This window comes from Phoca vitulina, unplaced genomic scaffold, assembly GCF_004348235.1.
Source record: "Phoca vitulina isolate PV1807 unplaced genomic scaffold, GSC_HSeal_1.0 scaffold2, whole genome shotgun sequence".
NCBI classification, from domain to species: domain Eukaryota; kingdom Metazoa; phylum Chordata; class Mammalia; order Carnivora; family Phocidae; genus Phoca; species Phoca vitulina.
Window position 1 is genome coordinate 23851130 of NW_022589705.1, and position 20978 is coordinate 23872107.

The window sequence follows — 20978 nt, forward strand, 5'->3', positions numbered from 1 at the left end:
GTGAACGTTGGAAACCGTGGCCTCAGGAATCCCTAGGTCAGACCCGCCTGACCCAGGTCCGTGGGCCGGAGGCCGGTACGAGATTCTCGTTAGTTCCGGGATCCTCGCGGAAAATGCGAGCGAGACGCTTCTTTGACGTATTTCCGGGGCGCCGGAACAGAGGCAGGCCGAGGTGGCCGCGAGCCGGGAGGATGGTGGTGACCAGGTCCGGGAGGCCTCAGGCCACGATCCAAGCCACGTTGGCTGAAAACTCCCAGCAGAAGGTAGGAGGTGGCAGAGCGCTCTCATTTCTGCCGCTGCTTCACAGAGCGGCACTTAGGGTGATAGGGCGGCGCGAAGGTCCGGCGGAGCAGCGTGAGGAGGAGCGGCGGAAAGGGCCCGAGCTTGTCGCGCGCTGCTGTGTCAGACCCAGTGCTAAGCCCGTAGCTTCCTCTTCAGCCCTCGCTACGGTCGTTTAAGACTCCCTAGCATGGAACAGAGGTCAGGTAACTTGCTTTGGGTAGTTCACCTTCGTAATGGCAGATGAACAGCTGAGGCCTTTTAACCTGTTAAAACCGTACGAAGGAGGCTTAATTTCGGCTACCAAGTGTGAGTCTAACTATAATTAGCAGGGCTGAAGAGGAGGTTACCGTTGTCACGTGGGGAGCTGGTAGTGGCCCCACAGCACTTTATTCTGGAGTGGGGAAGGCTGCAGTGACGCCTCCTGGTGGCTCTCAGTGGCTCTAGTCGTCCGCTGGCTCTGATTCTGCGACGAAGGGAATAGAGCGTTAATTCATTTATGTATGTAAAGGTAAGGGTAGCGACTGATTCCATTTGTGTGTGTATTCCTAAACACATCTGTGCTCAGAGTTAATATTTCTTCTCTCTTCCCCTGTGTGTCAGAATGTAGGTCCACCAAGCATATTTGGCATTTGATACTTACCTGCAGAAAATTTTCTTTTCAATTAATTGTTTTGTTCCCTAAAATTAGATCTAGGTCTTGGGTGAGGCGAGTGAAGCAGGGTCCTGCAAATGCAGAGTCAGATCCAGTATATGTTTTTTGTTTTTTATTGTTAAAAATCATGGGTACTGGTGGTTGTGAGGCAGGGCCTCGCAAATGCAGTGTTCGATCCAGTATTTAGTATTTAGGTGTTTTGTTTTGTTTTATGGGTGGTGGTAGTGGTTTTGTATTAATCTTGTTTACTGAGTTTTTTTAGTATCCTCTTAAAATGTTCTCCTGAGAGGAGTGCCCTAGTTCCAGTCCTACCTAAATTACAGTGTATTTATTCTGGCTTACAGAATTCTGCTAAAAGAATTCACGCACATCCAAAAGTCAGGAAGGAATGTCTACCTGTTGACCCAAGTACTGCTGAATCACAGACCACTAGGATACAAAGTCCAGTCTCTAGAACTCCTAAAACCAGAAAGAGGAAGAGCGGAACTACAGTCTCATTATCTGAAATAAACAAACCATCTACTGATGGAGAGACCTCTGAAGCAGAGTCAAATTGTTCTTCTGTGTCTGAGCTCCAGGATCCCATTTTAAGAGTAACTAGGAGACGGCAGATCTTAGTTGCATGCACTCCAGTGTCCAGTGTTCGGAAGAGGCTGAAAATAACTCCAATAAATCAGTCTCATATTGAAGAAGACAACGACGATGACTCTGACGCTGAATCACATGTCTCAGGTATTTCTAGAATTGTGCCGCCCACAGTAATAACTACAAGGACCAGAAGAAGTAAGGCTAAATCTGTAAGAGATCCAAGCCAAGAATTACATGCAGAAGCTATTTCTGATGCTGAGTCATCATACTCAGACATTTCTTCATTTTCTGGAGTTGCAACTATGAGAACGAGAAGTATGCAGAAGAAATTAAACGCACAAACTGAGGAGAAAGATACTGACATTGTACCAGAAAATGAAAAGCAAATCATAAATGTGCCTATGAATTCAAAGGATTCAGATACCAGACAAACAACTTGTTTACTGGTAAGATCTCTTCCTCAGATAAATAAGCCAGATTTCTATAATGAAGTTCATAATGACTTCGATGATGATTCCTTCCACAGAAATTCAGAAAAAAAACAAACAGTGCAAAAATGCCAACGTTTTAATATAAGAGAGGAGAAAAAGGCCAGTGTTGCATCTCTCAAAGAAATAAAGCAGAATAGTAAGAATTTAGATGAAGAAACCAAGGGAATAGTAGATGAGAAAAAAGAAATAAATAAGAAAAATTCTCAGTTGGAGAGCCTTTCTGAACCTCAGGACACTGGCATTCAGCAGTTAGTTTCTCAAAGGCATTCAACCCCCCAAAATAATAAGACCACATCAGAGCCCTCAAATCTGAACTGTGAGGCTATAATGAAATCATTAGCTCAATCATTTGCAGTGGTGGAAGTGGACAGATGGAATGAAGAGAGAAAGAGCACCATAAAAACAAGTGACTTGACAGGATGTGGTGATACTGGTAGTGATGAAGAAGAATGCACAGTTACAGGTATCAGTGAAGATAGGAATGAAGGAAGGGATGTAGATTCTGAGTGTGAAACCAAACTATTCAAGTCTGAGCTCCACACATCCCTGGACAAAGGTGATTCTGTTTTATTAGTTCTCAGCAGTGATGAAAGCCAGCAGTCTGAAAATAGTGAGAATGAAGAGGACACTGTGTGTTTTGTTGAAAATAATGGTCGAAAGGAATCATTAAATGGAGAATCAGAAAATATGTCATGTGACAATGCATTGTTTGTAATTGACACAACTCCTGGATTGAGTACTGATAAACATTTTTACTTGGATGAGGGAGACAAGGCAAGTGAGGTTGCCATTGAGGAGGAAAAAGAGGAGGAAGAGGATGAAAAAAGTGAAGAACCATCAGACCATGACAGAAACAAAGATAGTGAGTTTAGTGATGAAGACGAATTACTAAATAACACAAAGTCTAAACTGTAAGTTTTACCTTTATTTTTAAAAGTAAGTTTTTGATACATATTTCAAGCGGCTGATTTACCATAAAAATATAAAATATTAGAAAGCTTGGGAATTGACAAAGCTACAGCCTCAGGTTCTTTATGGAACAGCTCTTTAAAAAAAAAAAAGATTTATTTGACAGAGACACAGCGAGAGAGGGAACAAAAGCACGGGGGAGTGGAAGAGGGAGAAGCAGGCTTCCCGCGGAGCAGGGAGCCCGATGCGGGGCTCAATCCCAGGACCCTGAGATCATGACCTGAGCCGAAGGCAGATGCTTAACAACTGAGCTGCCCAGGCGCCCCTGGAAGAGCTCTTTTATCCAGCATTTCCCTAGTCTATGGGTGCCTGTTAGTCATATTTCTCCCACCAGTGATCTATTCGAAATCATCTAAGATTTTCCTGCATGATTGTTTTTTTTTTTAATGTTTTATTTATTTATTCCTGCATGATTGTTAAGAGCAACATAAAAGGGAAGGAAAGGAACTTTTATCTTTTCTCCGAGCTAGTTGTAGAGAAGGTGAAAAATAGTCACCTATAATCCTGTCTGTCACCCATTGAAAAGTGCTAACTTTGGGGGCTCTTTCTTTAGTTTCTTTTTTTCTGTTTTAAATTTGTTTTTCTTCGGCACAGGGCTCTCGTGGCCCTGTATCCACTGGAAATACATCCTTGGCCAGAGTCTATACATTAACAGATGCCCAGTTTTCACTCTAAACCAATGAAAGAAATCTCTGAGGCTAGCCGCAAGCATATTTATTTTTTAAAAGCCACACTCCTCCCCAGGATAATTCTAATATACCTTTAGGGTTGAGAATCACTGCCAAACCACTGCAGTAGAATGATTTCACTTTCCAGTAGAGGTTGATTAAAGCTTTCAACTGCTCAGTTTATATGAATAATTAGGGAAGAAAGTATCTGGAAGTCCAAATGTATTTGCTTATAAAAAGGACCTTTCAGTAATATAAAAGTAGAAATTCTTATTACATAAATATAGCAGGAGCCCAGATCCAACTGATTTGGTAGATATGGGCTATGACTTCTGTATTTTTGAAAATCTCTGGTGAGAAATACAGATGTTCACCACTGTTTAAAACTCACTGATTTAGAGACACTACGAAATACCCTTATTTACCCAGAAAAACATTCTAAGTTTGGATAACCTGGAAGTTCAGAACATGTCTTTCTCATTGGGTTTTAGAGATAGAGGTATGTACATTTGTTAACTCACTATCTGTATATGAAGTTGAGCTGAATTGCCAGATGTATCTCCTCTTTGCAATTCTTTATAAAATCCCTTTATGAAGTCTACTGGCATATAGTCTTAATCCTCTTTAAATTAATCTGAGGAATAGATTTAGATGTGCTCCCAAAAAACTTTTTTCATTCATTATTCATCCTGGAATTTTCTTCTAAATGATTTTACTAGATTTAAAAACATGTGTTTCAGTTTTTCAGAAACTCCATTGTAAAAATAAGATTTCCTTTTTTGGGGGGGTCATTGGCAGTAAAAGGGGAGAGAAGAAAAAAGTAATTTTAAAAATACAGTCTCAGTTGTTTCCATTTTGCTATGATTCCTTGATCTTTAAGTGATCATTCTCTTTCAGCCTGAAGTTGACAAGCAGCAGCATAGACCCTGGTATGAGTATCAAGCAGTTGGGTGGTTTGTATATTAATTTCAATGCAGACAAACTACAGTCGAACAAGAAAACCCTAACACAGATCAAGGAGAAAAAGAAAAATGAGGTAAGTTACATGGTGTACTGTTGGTTTTCATAGAACTAACCGATCACTTCTAGACATGATTAGTCTTTGGTAAGAGACTAATTTTCCTGCAGTGAAACCACATTAGCCTACCATGCTCCTTTTTTCCCCTTAAAGTCCTAGCTATAAAAGATAACACTTGAAAAATAAATTAATACAGGATCAGCATTCCTCTTGCACCCATCATTTATCCTCGGGGTTGTGTTTTCTTCTCTTTTCTTGCTGTATTTTTAGTTCATAACTGGTATGGATACTGTTGAGAATCTGAAAACTGTGGGTGCCAATTCCCCCCACCAGGAAAAATATACATGTTCACATAGGCATAAAATTGTACATGAAATTTCAGAAGGGAATTACAGGGTAGGTCATCTCATCCCAACCCTCAGCTTAAGTCACATGGCATGGCTTCTCCAAATCTGTATTCTCTAGCCTTGCTGTCCTTCCAGGTCTTTAAATCCTGTTGTGTCTCTTGTCTATTTATTCATATGTGCTCAGGCACTTGACCTCCCTAATTGCCCTCCTTCACTTCCCTACCTGAACCAGCTGCTACTTTAGTATTCTCTGGCCTGGTTAATGATGCCAAACTCTTTTCCTTTTGCAGTCAGTCACTGAACCTAGCAGATGCTGTTGCTAACATACTCTACTTTGTTCCCTCCTTTTCACCCCACTGTCACTGGCCAGTGGCAGGCCTTTATTTTTCATCTACACTTCTGCAATAGCCGCCTTACTCTTTTCTCCAAGCCGCCCTCTGTACTTTTGGTAGATTTCTCTTTTTAAAAACAAAAAAGGGTACCTAGCTGGCTCAGTCAGAAGAGCATGCGACTCTTAATCTCCAGGTTGTAAGTTAGCGCCCCATGTTGGGGGTAGATACTACTTCAAAACAAAACGAAATGAAACACAAACCTGACTATGATATTCTCCTGTTTAAGTCCCTCAGAACGTTCAAGGTGCTTCTGTTCCTTCATTTCTGTCCACCTGCTCTGTTCCACCACTGAAGACTACTGTAGTTCCCTGAACATACCCTGCTCTTTCCCAGGCCAGTGCAGAGATCATAGATCACTGCCTTTGGGAAACATTCTCTGACTCTAGTCCTCTCCACCACCTCCTCTGTGCTTCTGCAACACCAAGTGTAGATTTGACTCATTATTGATCATATTGTAATTGTCATTTTACTGTTTTTTTAGCTTTATATTCCTAAAACAGGATTTCTCAACCTGGGCTGGATGATTCTTTGTTGTGGGAGGCTGTCTTATTCATTGTAGGATATGTAGCAGCATCCCTCATGTCTACCCACTAGTTGTCAATAGCATCCACCCCCCCACACCCCTCTGCACATACACCCCAAAAGTGTCTTCAAACGTTGTCATTTGCTCCCAGTTGAGAACCACTGTCCTAAAGCTCTTAATAATCTGGTAAATAAATATCAAGCTTGAAAGTCTAGACTGCTTCTCTACTATCTAGAAACTCCTAGGGGATTTGGGGATTTCTGAATTGATAATTTCAAATGTTACTGACCAAATCAGTATTTCTGTGAACTGTTTCGAGGGCCAAGGAGCAATCTTCTTTAGTTCATACCCTATGGGAGATGACGAATTATCCTGAAGACCTTTTAGTGACGTAAACAGTATTAATGACAGTATTTGTTCATCCTATGCAAACAGAATGCAGAAGTCATTTAGGAAAAGATTAACAGGTTTGACTACACAAAATTTTAAAACTTTCACAATTAACACCTTAACAAAGACAAGTAAAAGACCATAGGTTAATACCACTAAGATACAAAATACCTGTGTTCTGTGAATACAGGTGTTCTCCCACAGAACACTTATACATAGCTAATAAATACACAAAAAGATGATCAACAGCAAAGGAAAACAGCCATGAGGCACCAGTGAGAACACACAAAAAGATAATACCCAGTGCTGGTGGCAATGTAAAGAAAAAGGGCACTGATTAACTGTTGGTAGGACTTAACATTACTTGAATGCAAGGCAATTTAGCAGTACCTGTCAATATTTAAGTGATGCATTTTGGAATCATACAAAAATAATCACAAGTGTGCAGAGATGATGTTTACAGTGTTCAATGGAAAAAGGTTTGATGGAGACTTAAACTAAATGTCAGAAGAAAAATGTTAGTGCGTAACAGCTATTAAAAGGAATGAAGTTGATCTATGTGTGAATTAATACTGAAAGAGCATCTAAGATATATTGTTGAATTGCAAAAAGATTTATCTAGATAGATGTATATGTTGTTTAATCGAATCTGTATCACTGTACGTATTAATAATACAGTCTTCTTAGATCAGAAGAAGCTGTTTTACCAACATCAAAAGAACTTATTAAAGACTAGTTAGGGTTGGTTGGTTGGTTTTCAGAGACTTCAAGAGCCATTTTGGCATTTGTTCCTGTTGACTTTATTTTCCAGTTTGGTGCAAGTGGCTGGTTAGTAAGCCAATAAATACAAGTTAGACACATTAATGTAAATCTGATATGTGCTGATTCAGTTTAGAAAAAGAAATTTAAGATGAATGAAGTTTCCTAAAATAATCCTTCAGTGTGCCTTCTAAAGCATTTTTATTGTGATATAATTTACAGACTTAAGGACCGAAACAACTTTGCAGTAGTATGGTTGTGTATAAAGAGGGTTAATATATTTGGAGTAGTCGTCAGTGTGGGAGATACTTCTCTTATAAGGCAAGAGATGTTGGAAAAAATTATATGGTATCTGATACTATCTTAAAACCACTTTAATATTTTTATAGCTTTTGCAGAAAACCATCATTACTCCTGATTTTGAAAAAAACTACTGTGTCCCACCATACAGTGAATCAAAGCATCAACTTCAGAAAAAACGCAGAGTAAGTATAGTGACTCTCATTATTTAAATTGTTGAGGTGTGTTTGACTATATACATTGAGCTTATACAACACGGTTGTATAATTTAAAAATATGTATTTTCGGGGCACCTGGCTAGCTCATTCAGTAAAGCATGCGACTCTTGATCTCAGGGTTTTGAGTTCTACCCCACATAGGTGTAGAGATTACTTTAAAAAATTAAATTTTAAAAAATAAAAATAAAATAAAATCTTAAAAAATATATATTTGCAAAGAAAGTTATCACAAATTTAAGGGCCCATAAAATATAGTTCCATAAACACAGTTTATATAGATTTTCACAAAGTGAAAGTGCACCAAGTGGTGCACATAGAGAACAGCTTTTCCCCCCCCCCTTTCTTAAAACAGTGACAGCCAGCATATAAGGTCACTGTCCATACTTCTTGGCTTATACGTGCTGTTCACCAAGAGCTAAGAGCTCCGTTGCAGGCCTTTGTAGGGACCTTAATGTAGCCACCTAAAAACCCGGGTCTCTGTAGTCTGCCCAGTGAGAGGATAGGAAACTCTTTTCTTTTGTAAAAATAGGGGATTGTTTCCATCTGCCATTTCAACTAATAAGTGTAAAGAAGTTATTAAGAGAGCTTGAAGGAAATTTGAGGGTGGTGCACCAGTAATGTCTCATCACTAATATGGAACATGCTGGCACATGGTAGACACTCCATAATGTATGAATGAAATAAAAATAAAATTAAGTAAATAACTTGCTACGAGTTTCCAAAAAAATATAACATTTTTTTAAATTTTAGAAGTAATACAGATTTCTGGACTTGTTGGAGTGACTTTGAGTCACCTTGGTGACTGAATAAAATTGTTAATATTTAAATATAAGCTCCAGAAGTGAAAATGTTTTTATACATTATCTCTTGTGTAGGCTGTATTGCACAATAAAAATTAAAGCTGTGTATTGTTCTCCCAGCAAGTCAGCCGTTCTTTTTTTTTTTTTTTAATTTTTATTTATTTTACTTGAGAGAGGGAGAGAGCACAAGCTGGGGGAGCAGCAGCAAGAGAGGGAGAGGCAGACTCCCTGCTAAGCAGGGAGCTGACTCGGGGCTCGATCCCAGGACCCCAGGATCATGATCTGAGCTGAAGGCAGACACTTAACCGGCTGAGCCACCCAGGCGCCCCTGCAAGTCAGCAGTTCTTACTAAGATAAAAAAATAAATTTTAAGGAGCCCTCATTTATGAAACTGATAATACTGTGCCTAATTTACCAAAGAAACACTGTGATTTAACTTCTTTTATGAAAAGTGAATCTGGGGACTAATACATTCTGTTAAGTAACCTCATTTGTTTTTAATTCATGAAGTTTTTTGTGTATATAATTTTGGAGGGAATGAGGTATAGTTTATACATTGCTTATTAAAGTTAGAATTTTCTGTTTAATTATTTTTGAAATCTGAATTTCAGAAAGAACGACAGAAAACAGCAGGTGATGGCTGGTTTGGTATGAAAGCTCCAGAATTGACAGATGAACTAAAAAATGATCTCAGAGCACTGAAGATGAGAGCTAGCATGGACCCAAAAAGGTTTTACAAGAAAAATGATAGGGATGGCTTCCCCAAGTACTTCCAGGTATGAAACAAATAATAATGGCGGTGATGTTCTGTGGATTTTAGTTTGGAAGGCATTATTGTGTTCTTACTGTTTACTCTTTAAATAGGTGCATATTTATAGGGCACATCTGCTTAGGCTGTATAATAATGGGCAGAACCCAATTCAGACAGCCTTTTGGCCACCAGCTTGTAATGGCATTCCATATAGAGAGAAGGTGTTGCAGATGGTAACTAAGTTTCCAGGTCATACCTCTAAAAGTTATGGAACCTCTGAGCTGGGTATACCATATATGAATAGTATTAGCCTAACAGCAAGAAGCCTTACATGATGGAGGAGGAAATAGGGAATCATTTGCACCAAACTCTTCTTCAGATAAAGGGGCATCCCCAGGCAAATGCTGAAAATAAGTTAAAAGTTGGTTTTCAAAGTGTTTCCAGATGAAAATCCAGATGATTCACCCTCTGGTAGCTGTCACCTTCATTCTGTTCTTTCTTGTCACTTATCTGAATTACTCTAATAGTCCTTTACCTCCAGGTCTGCTCTCTGTAGGATAGAGTCTACACAGTCTGCACTCAGACCAGCTCACCAGCTCTTCTGTCACATAGCCCTCTTAAGCTCCAACACACTTGGAGGAACCTTGACCTCCCTTAGGTAGAGTTGGTCACTTTTTTTTGAGGGCATCTGTAGTGTTTTGTTTAGCATAATAATTATGTTATGCTTTAATCTTTTAGTTACTTGTCTGTGGATTTTCCTTAAGACTATGGGCTCCTTGCTGGCAGGGACCAGATATTCTTTGTCTTTATTTCCCAAACACTTAGCACAGTATGTGGCACATAGTGGACACTAAATTTTACTTGGTTGAATGTAGGAACAAATGCAGAGTGGTTACTAAGAAGGTTCTATGCTGGTAGCATTTATGATGACCTAGGAGACCAAAGAGGTGTATAGTAGAGTTTATGTGTCAATTTTATTAAATTGGGAGACTAAAAAAAGAATTGATATTCTCTCTCCCACTTTTCTAGTTACACTGTTCATCAAGAATTTACTGTCCTGCCTAGTGCTAAATTATATAAAAGGATTTTTGGCCTTTTATTATAAATTCTAATGAAATGTCATTAGTAGGACCCAGTGCCAATTGAATAGGTGACTTATTTTTGCTTTAAAAAATGGCAAACTGACTTTAGTATTGATATCATTTAAGTTGTGTTTTCCATTCCTTTCTATAAATAGACTTTGTTAGAGCTACCCTGAAATATGAAAGCAATTTAGCATTCAAGTATTGCATGACTTATTTCAATCAATTGCTCATAGATTGGAACCATTGTTGACAATCCAGCTGACTTCTACCATTCACGAATTCCAAAAAAACAAAGGAAGAGAACTATTGTGGAAGAATTGCTGGCTGATTCTGAGTTCAGAAGGTAAAGGAATTTATGTTTCACTTTGTATTATGTATGTTTTCCTTTAGAATATACATAAACTTTAAAATTTCAAGTAATTTTTAAATGGCTTTAGCACAGTGTCTCAACAGCAGCACTATTTACATTTTGGATGGGATAGTTCTTTATTAGCGGGAACTGTCCTGTGTATTGTAGAATGTTTAACAACATCCCTGGCCTCTACCTACTAGATGCCAGAAGCACCCCATCCCCAATTTGTGACAAAAATGATGGGTGCAACATTTCCACATATCCCTTGTTGGGCATAAGCATTCCCAGTTTGGAACCACTGCTTGAGATGGAAGCTTGAAAATATTTGACTGGCTAGAGGAGAATGAGCCTACAAAGGAGACTAGGAAAGAATAGCTAAGAGGCTATTAAGAAAACCAGGATGGCATAGTGTCACAGAAGTCAAAGAAGGAGAATATTTCGAGCAGATACAAACTGGAGGGAGTGGTTAACAGGAATAATTGCTGCTGAGAGATCAAATTGGGTGATGGGCGTTAAGGAGGGCATGTGATGTAATGAGTACTGGGTGTTACATACAACTGATGAATCACCGAACTCTACCTCTGAAACTAATAATACACTGTATGTTAATTAATTGAATTTAAATAAAACCAAAAAAAAGAAAGAAAAACTGAAAACTTCCTTTGGATATACATGGAGGTCAAAATATTCTTGCCAGGAGTTTTAGGGGAGTGATGAGGAAGAAACCAGACTGGAGAGGATTGGAGAGTTTGTTGAAAATGAAGAAATGGAAACAGTTCTTTGAAGTTTGAGAAGAGGGAGAGAGGCAAGACTAGTAGTGGGCATGGAGTTGGAGGATTTTTTTTTTAAGATGGGAGCATTTGGGAATATATTTAAATGTACTTGAAGCAGTTATGTATATATTATAGGAGATTTAAAAGCATACCTCATGTAGAAACCCTTGTTGAACTTCCAGATTGGTTTAATAGCAAAAGTGAAAAGAACTGTTAAGGGTTTTAAAAACTTTGTCAGCATGGAAAACAGATTTAACACAAATGTTATGTAAGCCATTTAATTAGTCTGGGTAATGGTAAAAATTTTTAGAAATAAGCAGTGCTCTTTTCTCACTTATTACCCTCTCCTTGGAAATCTCATTCCCTGCAGGACTTTAATTATAATGTATATACTGTTGGCTTCCAAATGCAGGATGTGTAATCCAGATCGCTCCTGAGTCTAGACCCACATATCCAGCTGCAGCCTCAGGAACATCCAGGGGTTTCTCATAAGCACCTCTATGAGTTAACTTGGCCTTTCCTATACAATCTAATCCTCTCCTAGTGCTCTGTATCTCATGACTGAACAGCATCACCATCCATCCATCACCAAGTCCTTGACACCTCCTTCAGTCCACATTCATACTGGCAGTCTCTCCCATTTCCTATCTCTCAAGCCTTTTTCTCCATCCCCACACAGGCATGGTGCAAGCGTGTTAACTGTGTTCTGGTTAAAAATTGACCTGTATTTTGTAATCTTGATGATAGCAATCTCAGAAATCACAGCAGTGTTGATAGTGCTTTCACTAAAAAGTAATAGCGTGAGGAAGTTGGGGGAGTAAACTAGAAATTTTGTAGAATGAAACTCATAAAATTGCAGGTTAGAGGTAGTGTTCTTAGTTTATTGTTCCCATGCTTTAGTCACTGAGTACCATTTTCATAATGTTTGCATTATCTGTATGCTGCCTGCTTTATTTTAAAAGGAAACTTTGTATTGTCTACTGTAAATGGGTTTGTTGGCTTATAATTTTTGTAATGTCCATGAGGATAAATACATTGCTTAAAGTGAATATTGTCTACCACCTAAATTTATGTATCACACTATGTGAAACCTCTACTAGCCCATCTCCATGGAATGTTTTAATTCCTCCTACAACATTCTCTTTAAGAGGTTTCTGGCCTCTGAACACTTTGGGATAGGGAACTTCATTGAATGTATTTAATGCGGCATATGTTCATTAGTAGGAATGTCTTGGGACAGAAGAAGTAAGTGTAATACACAGGAAAAATGTGATTTTCTGTGTTGTATGTGGTTTTTGGTTTTGTTTGTTGAGGTATAATTGACTTACAGTGTTCCATTAGTTCCAGGTATGCAATATAGTGATTTGACAATTCTGTACATTACAAAATGCTCACTGCTCTAAGTGTAGTCACCATCTGTCACCATACAACACTGTTGTAATATTATTGACGGTATTGCCGATACTGTGCTTTTCATCTCCATGACTTACTGTATAACTGGAAGTTTGCAGTATCCCCTTCACCTATTTCACCCATCCCCCACCTCTGGCAACCACCAGTTTATTCTCTGTCTCTCTCTTTGAGGAACCTCCATACTGTTTTGGCGCAACCATAGTGGTTGTGCCAAATTACATTCCTACCAACAAAAGCACAAGGGTTCCTTTTTCTCCACATCCTCACTAACACTTGTTACTTCTTTTTGATACTAGGCATTCTGACTAGTATTTGAGAGTCTGTTCTGTTTGCTTTTTTAGATTCCACTTATAAGTGAAATCGTATGGTATTTATCTTTCTCTGCGTGACTTACTTCACTCAGCTTAATACCCTCTAGGTCCATCCATGTTGTCCTGAATGGCAAGATTTCATTCTTTTATATGGCTCAGTAATATTCCATTGTGTGTGTGTGTGTGTGTGTGTCTTTCTGTATATGTCTGTGTCTCACATCATCTTTATTCGTTCATCTATTGATGGGACACTTGGGTTGTTTCCATATCTTGGCTATTGTAAATAATGCTGGGGTGCATATATCCTTTTGAGTTAGTGTTTTTGTTTTATTTGGGTAAATACCCAGTAGTGGAATTACTAAGTCATATGGTATTTTTATTTTTAATTTTTTGAGGAACCTCTATACTGTTTTCAATGGTGGTCACACCAATTTACATTCCTACAAACAGTACATGAAGGTTCCCTTTTCTCCAAATCCTTGCCAACATTTGTTATTTCTTGTATTTTTGATACCAGCCATTCTGACTGGTATGATGTGATGTCGCACTGGGATTTTGATTTGCATTTGCCTTTTGATAAGTGATGTTGAGCATCTTTTCATGTGTGCGTTGCCCTTCTGTATATCTTCTTTGGGGAAATGTTCAGATCCTCTGACCATTTTTTAATCAGATTGTTTGGTTTTTTGGTGTGAGTTGTGTAGGTTACTTATATATTTTGGATATAACTCCTTATCATTTGCACATAAATCTTCCATTCAGTAGGTTGCCTTTCTGTTTTATTGGTTTCCTTTGCTCTGCAAAAGCTTTCTATTTTGGTGTAGTCCCACTTGTTTATTTTTAATTTTATTTCCCTTGCCTGAAGAGACATATCCATAAATATTTTATTGCTAGGACTTAATGTCCCGAGAGATTGGTGGCTATGTTTTCTTTTAGGAGTTTTACGGTTTTAGGTCTGACATGTAGGTCTTTAATCCATTTTGATTTTTGCGTGTGGTATAAGAAAGTGGCCCAGTTTCATTCTTTTGCATGTAGCTGGTTTTCCCAACACCGTTTATTAAAAAGACTTTTTCTCCATTGTATATTCTTGCCTCCTTTGTCATAGATTAATTGACCATGTAAGTGTGTGTTTATCTCTGGGCTCTCTTCTGTTCCACTGATCTGTGTTTGTGCCAGTACCTTACTGTTCTGATTACTGTAGCTTTGTAGTATATCTTGAAATCTGGGTTTATGATACCTCCAGCTCTGTTGTTCTTTCTTAAGATTGCTTTGGCTATTTGAGGTCTTTTGAGGTTCCATACAAATTTTAGGATTATATGTTCTAGCTCTGCAAAAAATACTATTGTGATATTCTGCTAGGAATTGCATTGAATCTGTATATTGCACTGGGTACTATGGACATTTTAAGAGTATTAATTCTTCCATGAGCATGATATCTTTCCATTTGTTTGTGTTGTCTTCAATTTTTTTCATCAGTGTCTTACAGCTATCAGAGTATAGGTCTTTCAATCTCCTTGGTTAAATTTATTCCTAGGTATTTTGTTCTTTCTGTGGTACAATTGTAAATGGGATTGTTTTCTTAACTTTTCTTTCTGTTACTTTGTTATTAGTGTATAGAAACACAGCATTTCTGTATATTAATTTTGTATCCTGCAGCTTAACTGAATTCATTTATTCTGATAGTTTTTGGTGGTGTCTTTAGGGTTTTCTTTATGTAGTGTCATGTCATCTGTAAATAGTGACAGTTTTACTTCTTCCTTCCCAATTTGGATGCCTTTTATTTTTCTTATTTAATTGCTGCAGCTAGGATTTCTGGTACTATATTGAATAAAAGCAGTGAGAATGGACATCCTTGTTTTGTTCCTAATCTTAGAGGGGAAAGTTCTCGGTTTTTTACCATTGGGTATCACGTTAGTTGTGTATTTTTCATATGTGGCCTTTATTGTGTTGAGGTATGTTTCCTCTAAACCCACTTTGTTGAGTTTTTTTTATTATATTATGTTAATCACCATACATTACATCATTAGTTTTTGATGTAGTGTTCCATGATTCATTGTTCACATATAACACCCAGTGCTCCATTTAGTACGTGCCCTCTTTAATACCCATCACCAGGCTAACTCATCCCCCCACCCCCCTCCCCTCTAGAACCCTCAGTTTGTTTCTCACAGTCCATAGTCTCTCATGGTTCGTCTCCCCCTCCGATTCCCCCCCTTCATTTTTCTCTTCCTGCTATCTTCTTTTTTTTTTTTTAACATATAATGTATTATTTGTTTCAGAGGTACAGGTCTGTGATTCAACAGTCTTACACAATTCACAGCGCTCACCATAGCACATACACTCCCCAATGTCTATCACCCAGCCACTCCATCCCTCCCACCCCCCACCACTCCAGCAACCCTCAGTTTGTTTCCTGAGATTAAGAATTCCTCATATCATGAGATCATACGATACGTCTCATATCATGAGATCATACATCTTTCTCTGATTGACTTACTTCGCTCAGCATAATACCCCCCAGTTCCATCCATGTTGTTGCAAATGGCAAGAGTTCATTCCTTTTGATGGCTGCATAATATTCCAGTGTGTGTGTCTTTATCCATTCATCTGTCGATGAACGTCTTGGCTCTTTCCATAGTTTGGCTATTGTGGACATTGCTGCTATAAACATCGGGGTGCATGTACGCCTTCGGATCCCTACATTTGTATCTTTGGGGTAAATACCCAGTAGTGCAATTGCTGGGTCGTAGGGTAGCTCTATTTTCAACTTTTTGAGGAACCTCCATACTGTTTTCCAGAGTGGCTGCACCAGCTTGCATTCCCACCAACAGTGTAGGAGGGTTTCCCTTTCTCTGCATCCCCGCCAACATCTGTCGTTTCCTGACTTGTTAATTTTAGCCATTCTGACTGGTGTGAGGTGGTATCTTGTTGAGGTTTTGATTTGGATTTCCCTGATGCCGAGCGATGTTGAGCACTTTTTCCTGTGTCTGTTGGCCATGTGGATGTCTTCTTTGGAAAAGTGTCTGTTCATGTCTTCTGCCCATTTCTTGATTGGATCATTTGTTCTTTGGGTGTTGAGTTTGATAATTTTTTTATAGATTTTTAGAGTTTTTAAATCATGAATGGGTGTTGCACTTTGACTTTCTTTAAAAGATGGGGGGGGGTGGTCAGAGGGAGAGAGATTGAATCCTAAGCAGGCTCCATGCCCAGCAGGAAGCCCACCACGGGGCTTGATCTCACTACCCTGAGATCATGACCTGAGCCAAATCAAGAGTCCCAACGCTTAACCGACTGAGCCACCTAGACACCTCAACAAATGGTTTGCTTTTTTTTTTTTTTGATCACTTATTAAGATGATCATATGGTTTTTATTCTTTTCTTGTCAATGTACATTGATTTGCAAATATCGTACTGCTCTTGCATGCATGGATTAAATCCCACTTGATCGTGGTAAATGATGTTTTTAATGTATTGTTGGATTCGGTTTGCTAATATTTTGTTGAGGACTTTTGCATCTTTGTTCATCAGGCATATTGACCTGTAGTTTCTTTTTTTGTAGTGTCTTTGTCTGGCTTTGGTATTAGAGAAATGCTGGCCTCGTGAAATGAATTTGGAAGTTTTCCTTCCTTTTCTATTTTTTGGAATAGTTTGGGAAGAATAGGTATTAACTCTTCTTTAAATATTTGGAAGAATTCAGCTGTGAATCCATCTGATCTTGAATTTTGCTGGGAGTCTTTTGATTACTGATTAGTAATAGATCTGTTCAAATTTTCTATTTTTTCCTGATTATTTAGTTTTAGAAGATTGTCCGTTTCTAGCAATCTATCCATTTTTTTTCTAGATTGTCCCAATTTATTGGCATATACTTTTTCATAGTATCCTCTTGTAATTCTTTGTATTCCTGTGGCGTCTGTTAATTCTTCATTTCTGATTTTGAGTTCTCTTTTTTTCTTGATGAGTCTGGCTTTTTTGTTTTTTTAATTTCTATTTTATTTCTGCTCTAATCTCATTTTTTCCATCCTTGATTAGGTTCAAACTGTACTGATAAGCCCTTCTTTTGAACTTCTGTGGACTACATTTATCAATATTTGCCACAGTGGCAATTAAAATTAAAAAACTTTAAAAATATTCATTGATTCCTTTCAAAATAAAACATCCCATTACACATTGACATATATTTTCATGAACAAAACAAAAATGATTTAGTGCAGATCTCTTTAATGTCTGGCTTAAAGATAGTTGGAGCCTCATACCTGCTTCTACATCAGTCTGTTATTTTTACATTTTCATCCTATAAAAATCTTTAAAGCATTTGATATCATCTGGTAACTGGATATGGTACATGGGCCTCCAGTGGTTGAAAGTTTTCAAAAGCCCTCCCTTATAGTTGCCATTTTTTTCTCACTAGACTGCAGGCTTTACGAGGGTAGGGACTATGGTTGTCTTGGTCACTGCTCAGTCCCCCAGCTCCAAATATGGCTCCACATGGTAGAATTTAGTACAAATATGCTAAAATAGTGAAAATGCGAACAATTTTTTGAGATTTAGTAGTTACACCACCCCATCACCACCCCCATTACATTAACTTCTATTATACTTTAGAACTTAAAAGTTTGGTTTTCTTTTTAGATATAACCGAAGGAAGTACTCAGAGATCATGGCTGAAAAAGCAGCAAATGCAGCAGGGAAGAAGTTTCGAAAGAAGAAGAAATTTCGCAATTAAGATTCACCAAGCAAGCCACAGTATTTTATATCTCCCTTTATTTACTCAAGATGTTTTGAAAATTAACATCATCATACAAATTAATATAGACTGGCCCTGTTTGAAAAAAGTTGACTTGAGGGAAAATCAATCATATACTCTTTGGGATAAAAACAGGTGTGTCCACAAAAGACCCACCCATGCTTAGACCCTTTGAGGGAGAAAAAGGGAAACCTCAACCATTTTAAGATGAATAACATTTTTGTAAAGTTTTCAACACTTGGTTATTTGAAGAAAATGGAATTAAAAACATATAGAAGGTATAAAGTTGATTAACATATACAGAAAACTTTAAAATTACATGATCAAAGCTAAACAATACGGTAGAGTAAGCGCACGCGTGCATGTGTGTGTGTGTGTAGGGGGAGATGGTATACCAGAAATGCCATGTGTGTTTGTGTGTAGAGGGGATACGGTATACCCGAAATGCCCTTTTCTAAGTTCAGGTCCAGAAAATTGGTAAAGCTGGGATACAGAAATCTGCTTGTTGTGAGCATAAAAGTCACAGTTGAAACCAAAGTATTCTTGGAGCAAATGTATGTTAGTATATGACAGAAGAACTAAATGAAGCTATATAAAAAGGACTTAAAAAGGTAACGAAGACTTCCTAGAAAGTTTGGGTTAAAGGTGGACGAAGCAAGAGAACTGTTTTCTTTCTTTAGGAAATGAAACAGGAGGAAAGATTAATTTTATCCAGAGTCAGTGTTGTGTTCCAGGTGAATTAGGCTTATTAAATCCGTATAATTTTAACTTGGTCAGAAATAATTTTAAAGTGGTTCAGTTTATTTCATCTCCAATAGCAGTATACATCCTGACTAATCTATTTGTGGTACCTAAGGAGTGTTGGCCATTTCTCATAATGCTTCTTAGTGGGTTCTTCCTTTAATATCATTATTTATGGAACCTCTATTTTCCCAGCAAACTGTTGGGATTTCAGTAAATATAAAATTTCGTATTTTGTATTTATTGCTTGGGATCATAACCAACCTAGTAATAGAACTGACAATGACATTCATAGGTGGAGTTAGGCAAGTATCTTATCGTTCTCTTTTACAGAAAAACTTTTATTCCAAGAATATTAAGTTTTGCCTTCCACTGGGTAAAATAAGGACCCGCTATGAAAGAATTAAATACCAAAACAAGAAGAAGAAGTAATAGTTAGTTTTACCCTTTGCATATTCTTCCAGAAGGAGTCGTTCTCAGAACATTGCTTCAACTCATGCTACTCTGCCATAAGAACACTCAAAATTGTTTTGTTTTTTTTTTAAAAGATTTTATTTATTTGACAGAGACACAGTGAGGGAGGGAACACAAGCAGGGGGAGTGGGAGAGGGAGAAGCAGGCTTCTCGCAGAGCAGGGAGCCCGATGCAGGGCTCGATCCCAGGACTTTGGGATCATGACCTGAGCCGAAGGCAGACGCTTAACGACTGAGCCACCCAGGCGCCCCTTAAGAACACTCAAAATTGTTAATCATTTGGTTTGATGTCTCTGTGCACAGAAAGTTGAGGACTTACCCAGTTTTTCTTAGGGTCAAGGCGTGGATCAACTTCTTACCTACCATATGATTTTTGGGATGGTTTCTGACTCATGAATGCTACTATAGGTTGAATTATTTGGTACTTGAAAACTGCAGCCTTGACATATTTGTGATGTTAACAGTTTGTATTACAAGTAAAACAACATTAGTGACCTCTAATCTTTGCCACACAAAAAGCAGCATTAGAGCTTTCTGGATTAGAAGGCAGTGCTAAGGAAAGAGAACTGAGCCTAAGCTCTAAGTCCGGCTCTGTCCTTAAGCCACCTTAGATGTATGTGTTTTCAGTATTTACTTGTAGTTACATTTTAACATGCTCTCTTTTGTTGTCTCCACAGATTCATTTTTAATTTTATTTCATTATATGCATTTTTGTAAGCCACTTAGAACAAGATAGAGTTTTTAACAATTACAAAGTACTTAGTGAAATAAACTGAAATGATTCAACTAAAAATCATTTAAAGTCACCTCTGTTAATGTTTATTTTAAAGAACTGAAACTGCTAATATAGCTTCTTCATCTCAAATGTGATCTTCAGAAATTTATTTTAAATCATCAAAACTAAAGAAGAGTAACAAAGTATAATTACAGGTAAAGGTCAGAAGGAAGTCTTAGTGTTCCCAGCCTTCTGCAAATATCTGGATATTTGAATAACGGATGTATTTTCCTTGGTTTTTTAAGCAAAGCAGTTCTGTTGAGAAGCAGGTTTTAGTGATTTTTGGCTTGTGTCACTGAAGGTTCACTTACTAGAACTCGTCTAAGGCTTCCTGACTATGAGGAAGTACCCTGACTCCTCAACTGAGAAGCATTACAAAGCATACAAAGTGTGGACATGGTAGAGTGCGGATGAAAGAAGGGCCTTTAAAATACTGTTAAGAGCTCGAAAGATTTCTGAAACACCCCATCTTGCTGCACACTGCTTTTAAGACCACTTATTAAAATGCCTATAACACAACTAGTTTGTTAAGTGAGGAAATTAGGGAGAGAGGAAAAGGACAGTGGAAGAAATCAGATGGAGCCAGGGTAAAGTTAGTAAAATGATTCTGTGAAACTGTGTAACAGTTGGTAAAGGTGGGCCCTGAGCTTCCTAGTATCTAACACAAAAATCAGTTCTGTGTTCACTATTATTAGAAGATAAAAACAAACTAACTGCTTTAGAGAAACCCCAGTATTCCTAAGACCTGAGAAACTTCTCATGGGTCCCCATAAAAGGATGTCTGATAAGAGGCTATACTTGGCTGCCCAGAGGATACATGGCAGGATTTTAAAGAAAAAGAAAAGGGGGGGTTCAATACAACCTTCAGTAACTGGGATAAACTTATGGGATCCCACTCTTAGTAAGTTACAAGAAAACATCAAATGACAAAAATGTTAATACCATTTCTGAGGTATGTACTTTTCAGTTCAGTCTCTCAATCACTGACAACTATTGTTCAGAGTGATAACCTAGAACATTTTACTGAAAGATTTCAGTAAGGGTTGAAACAAAAAATGCTTTCTAACAAGCATCTGACCAATTGAGATGTAAAATGCAGGTCTTCTCATGATTGCACAAGTTAAAAGTGAGGAAGAAGTGTTTCTAGTTTAAAAGTGAAGAAGGAA

At 38.0% G+C, this 20978-nt stretch overlaps 1 protein-coding gene across 2 annotated transcripts; it reads left to right on the forward strand.

Moving 5' to 3' along the window:
• The first annotated feature begins 12 nt into the window (after nt 1-12).
• On the forward strand, nt 13-19156 carry DNTTIP2 (deoxynucleotidyltransferase terminal interacting protein 2). 2 transcript variants are annotated; one of them, XM_032423319.1, is made up of 7 exons: nt 13-263; nt 1279-2924; nt 4548-4686; nt 7469-7564; nt 9009-9173; nt 10467-10576; nt 17709-19156. In XM_032423319.1, exons 1-7 carry the CDS (start codon nt 114-116, stop codon nt 17800-17802), a joined length of 2400 nt encoding a protein of 799 aa, XP_032279210.1. In that variant the 5' UTR covers nt 13-113; the 3' UTR covers nt 17803-19156. The 2 variants fall into 2 exon arrangements, with proteins under 2 accessions (XP_032279210.1, XP_032279216.1); XM_032423325.1 differs by lacking the exon at nt 13-263 and adding an exon at nt 290-790.
• The last annotated feature ends 1822 nt before the right edge of the window (nt 19157-20978 follow it).

Bases quoted from the DNA above. Each gene is read 5' to 3' on its own strand.
- DNTTIP2 (XM_032423319.1), top strand. From the start codon at position 114: ATGCGAGCGAGACGCTTCTTTGACGTATTTCCGGGGCGCCGGAACAGA. The intron at 7,565-9,008 runs GTAAGTATAGTG...TCTGAATTTCAG, and splicing joins AACTTCAGAAAAAACGCAGA to AAAGAACGACAGAAAACAGC. The intron at 9,174-10,466 runs GTATGAAACAAA...AATTGCTCATAG, and splicing joins GCTTCCCCAAGTACTTCCAG to ATTGGAACCATTGTTGACAA.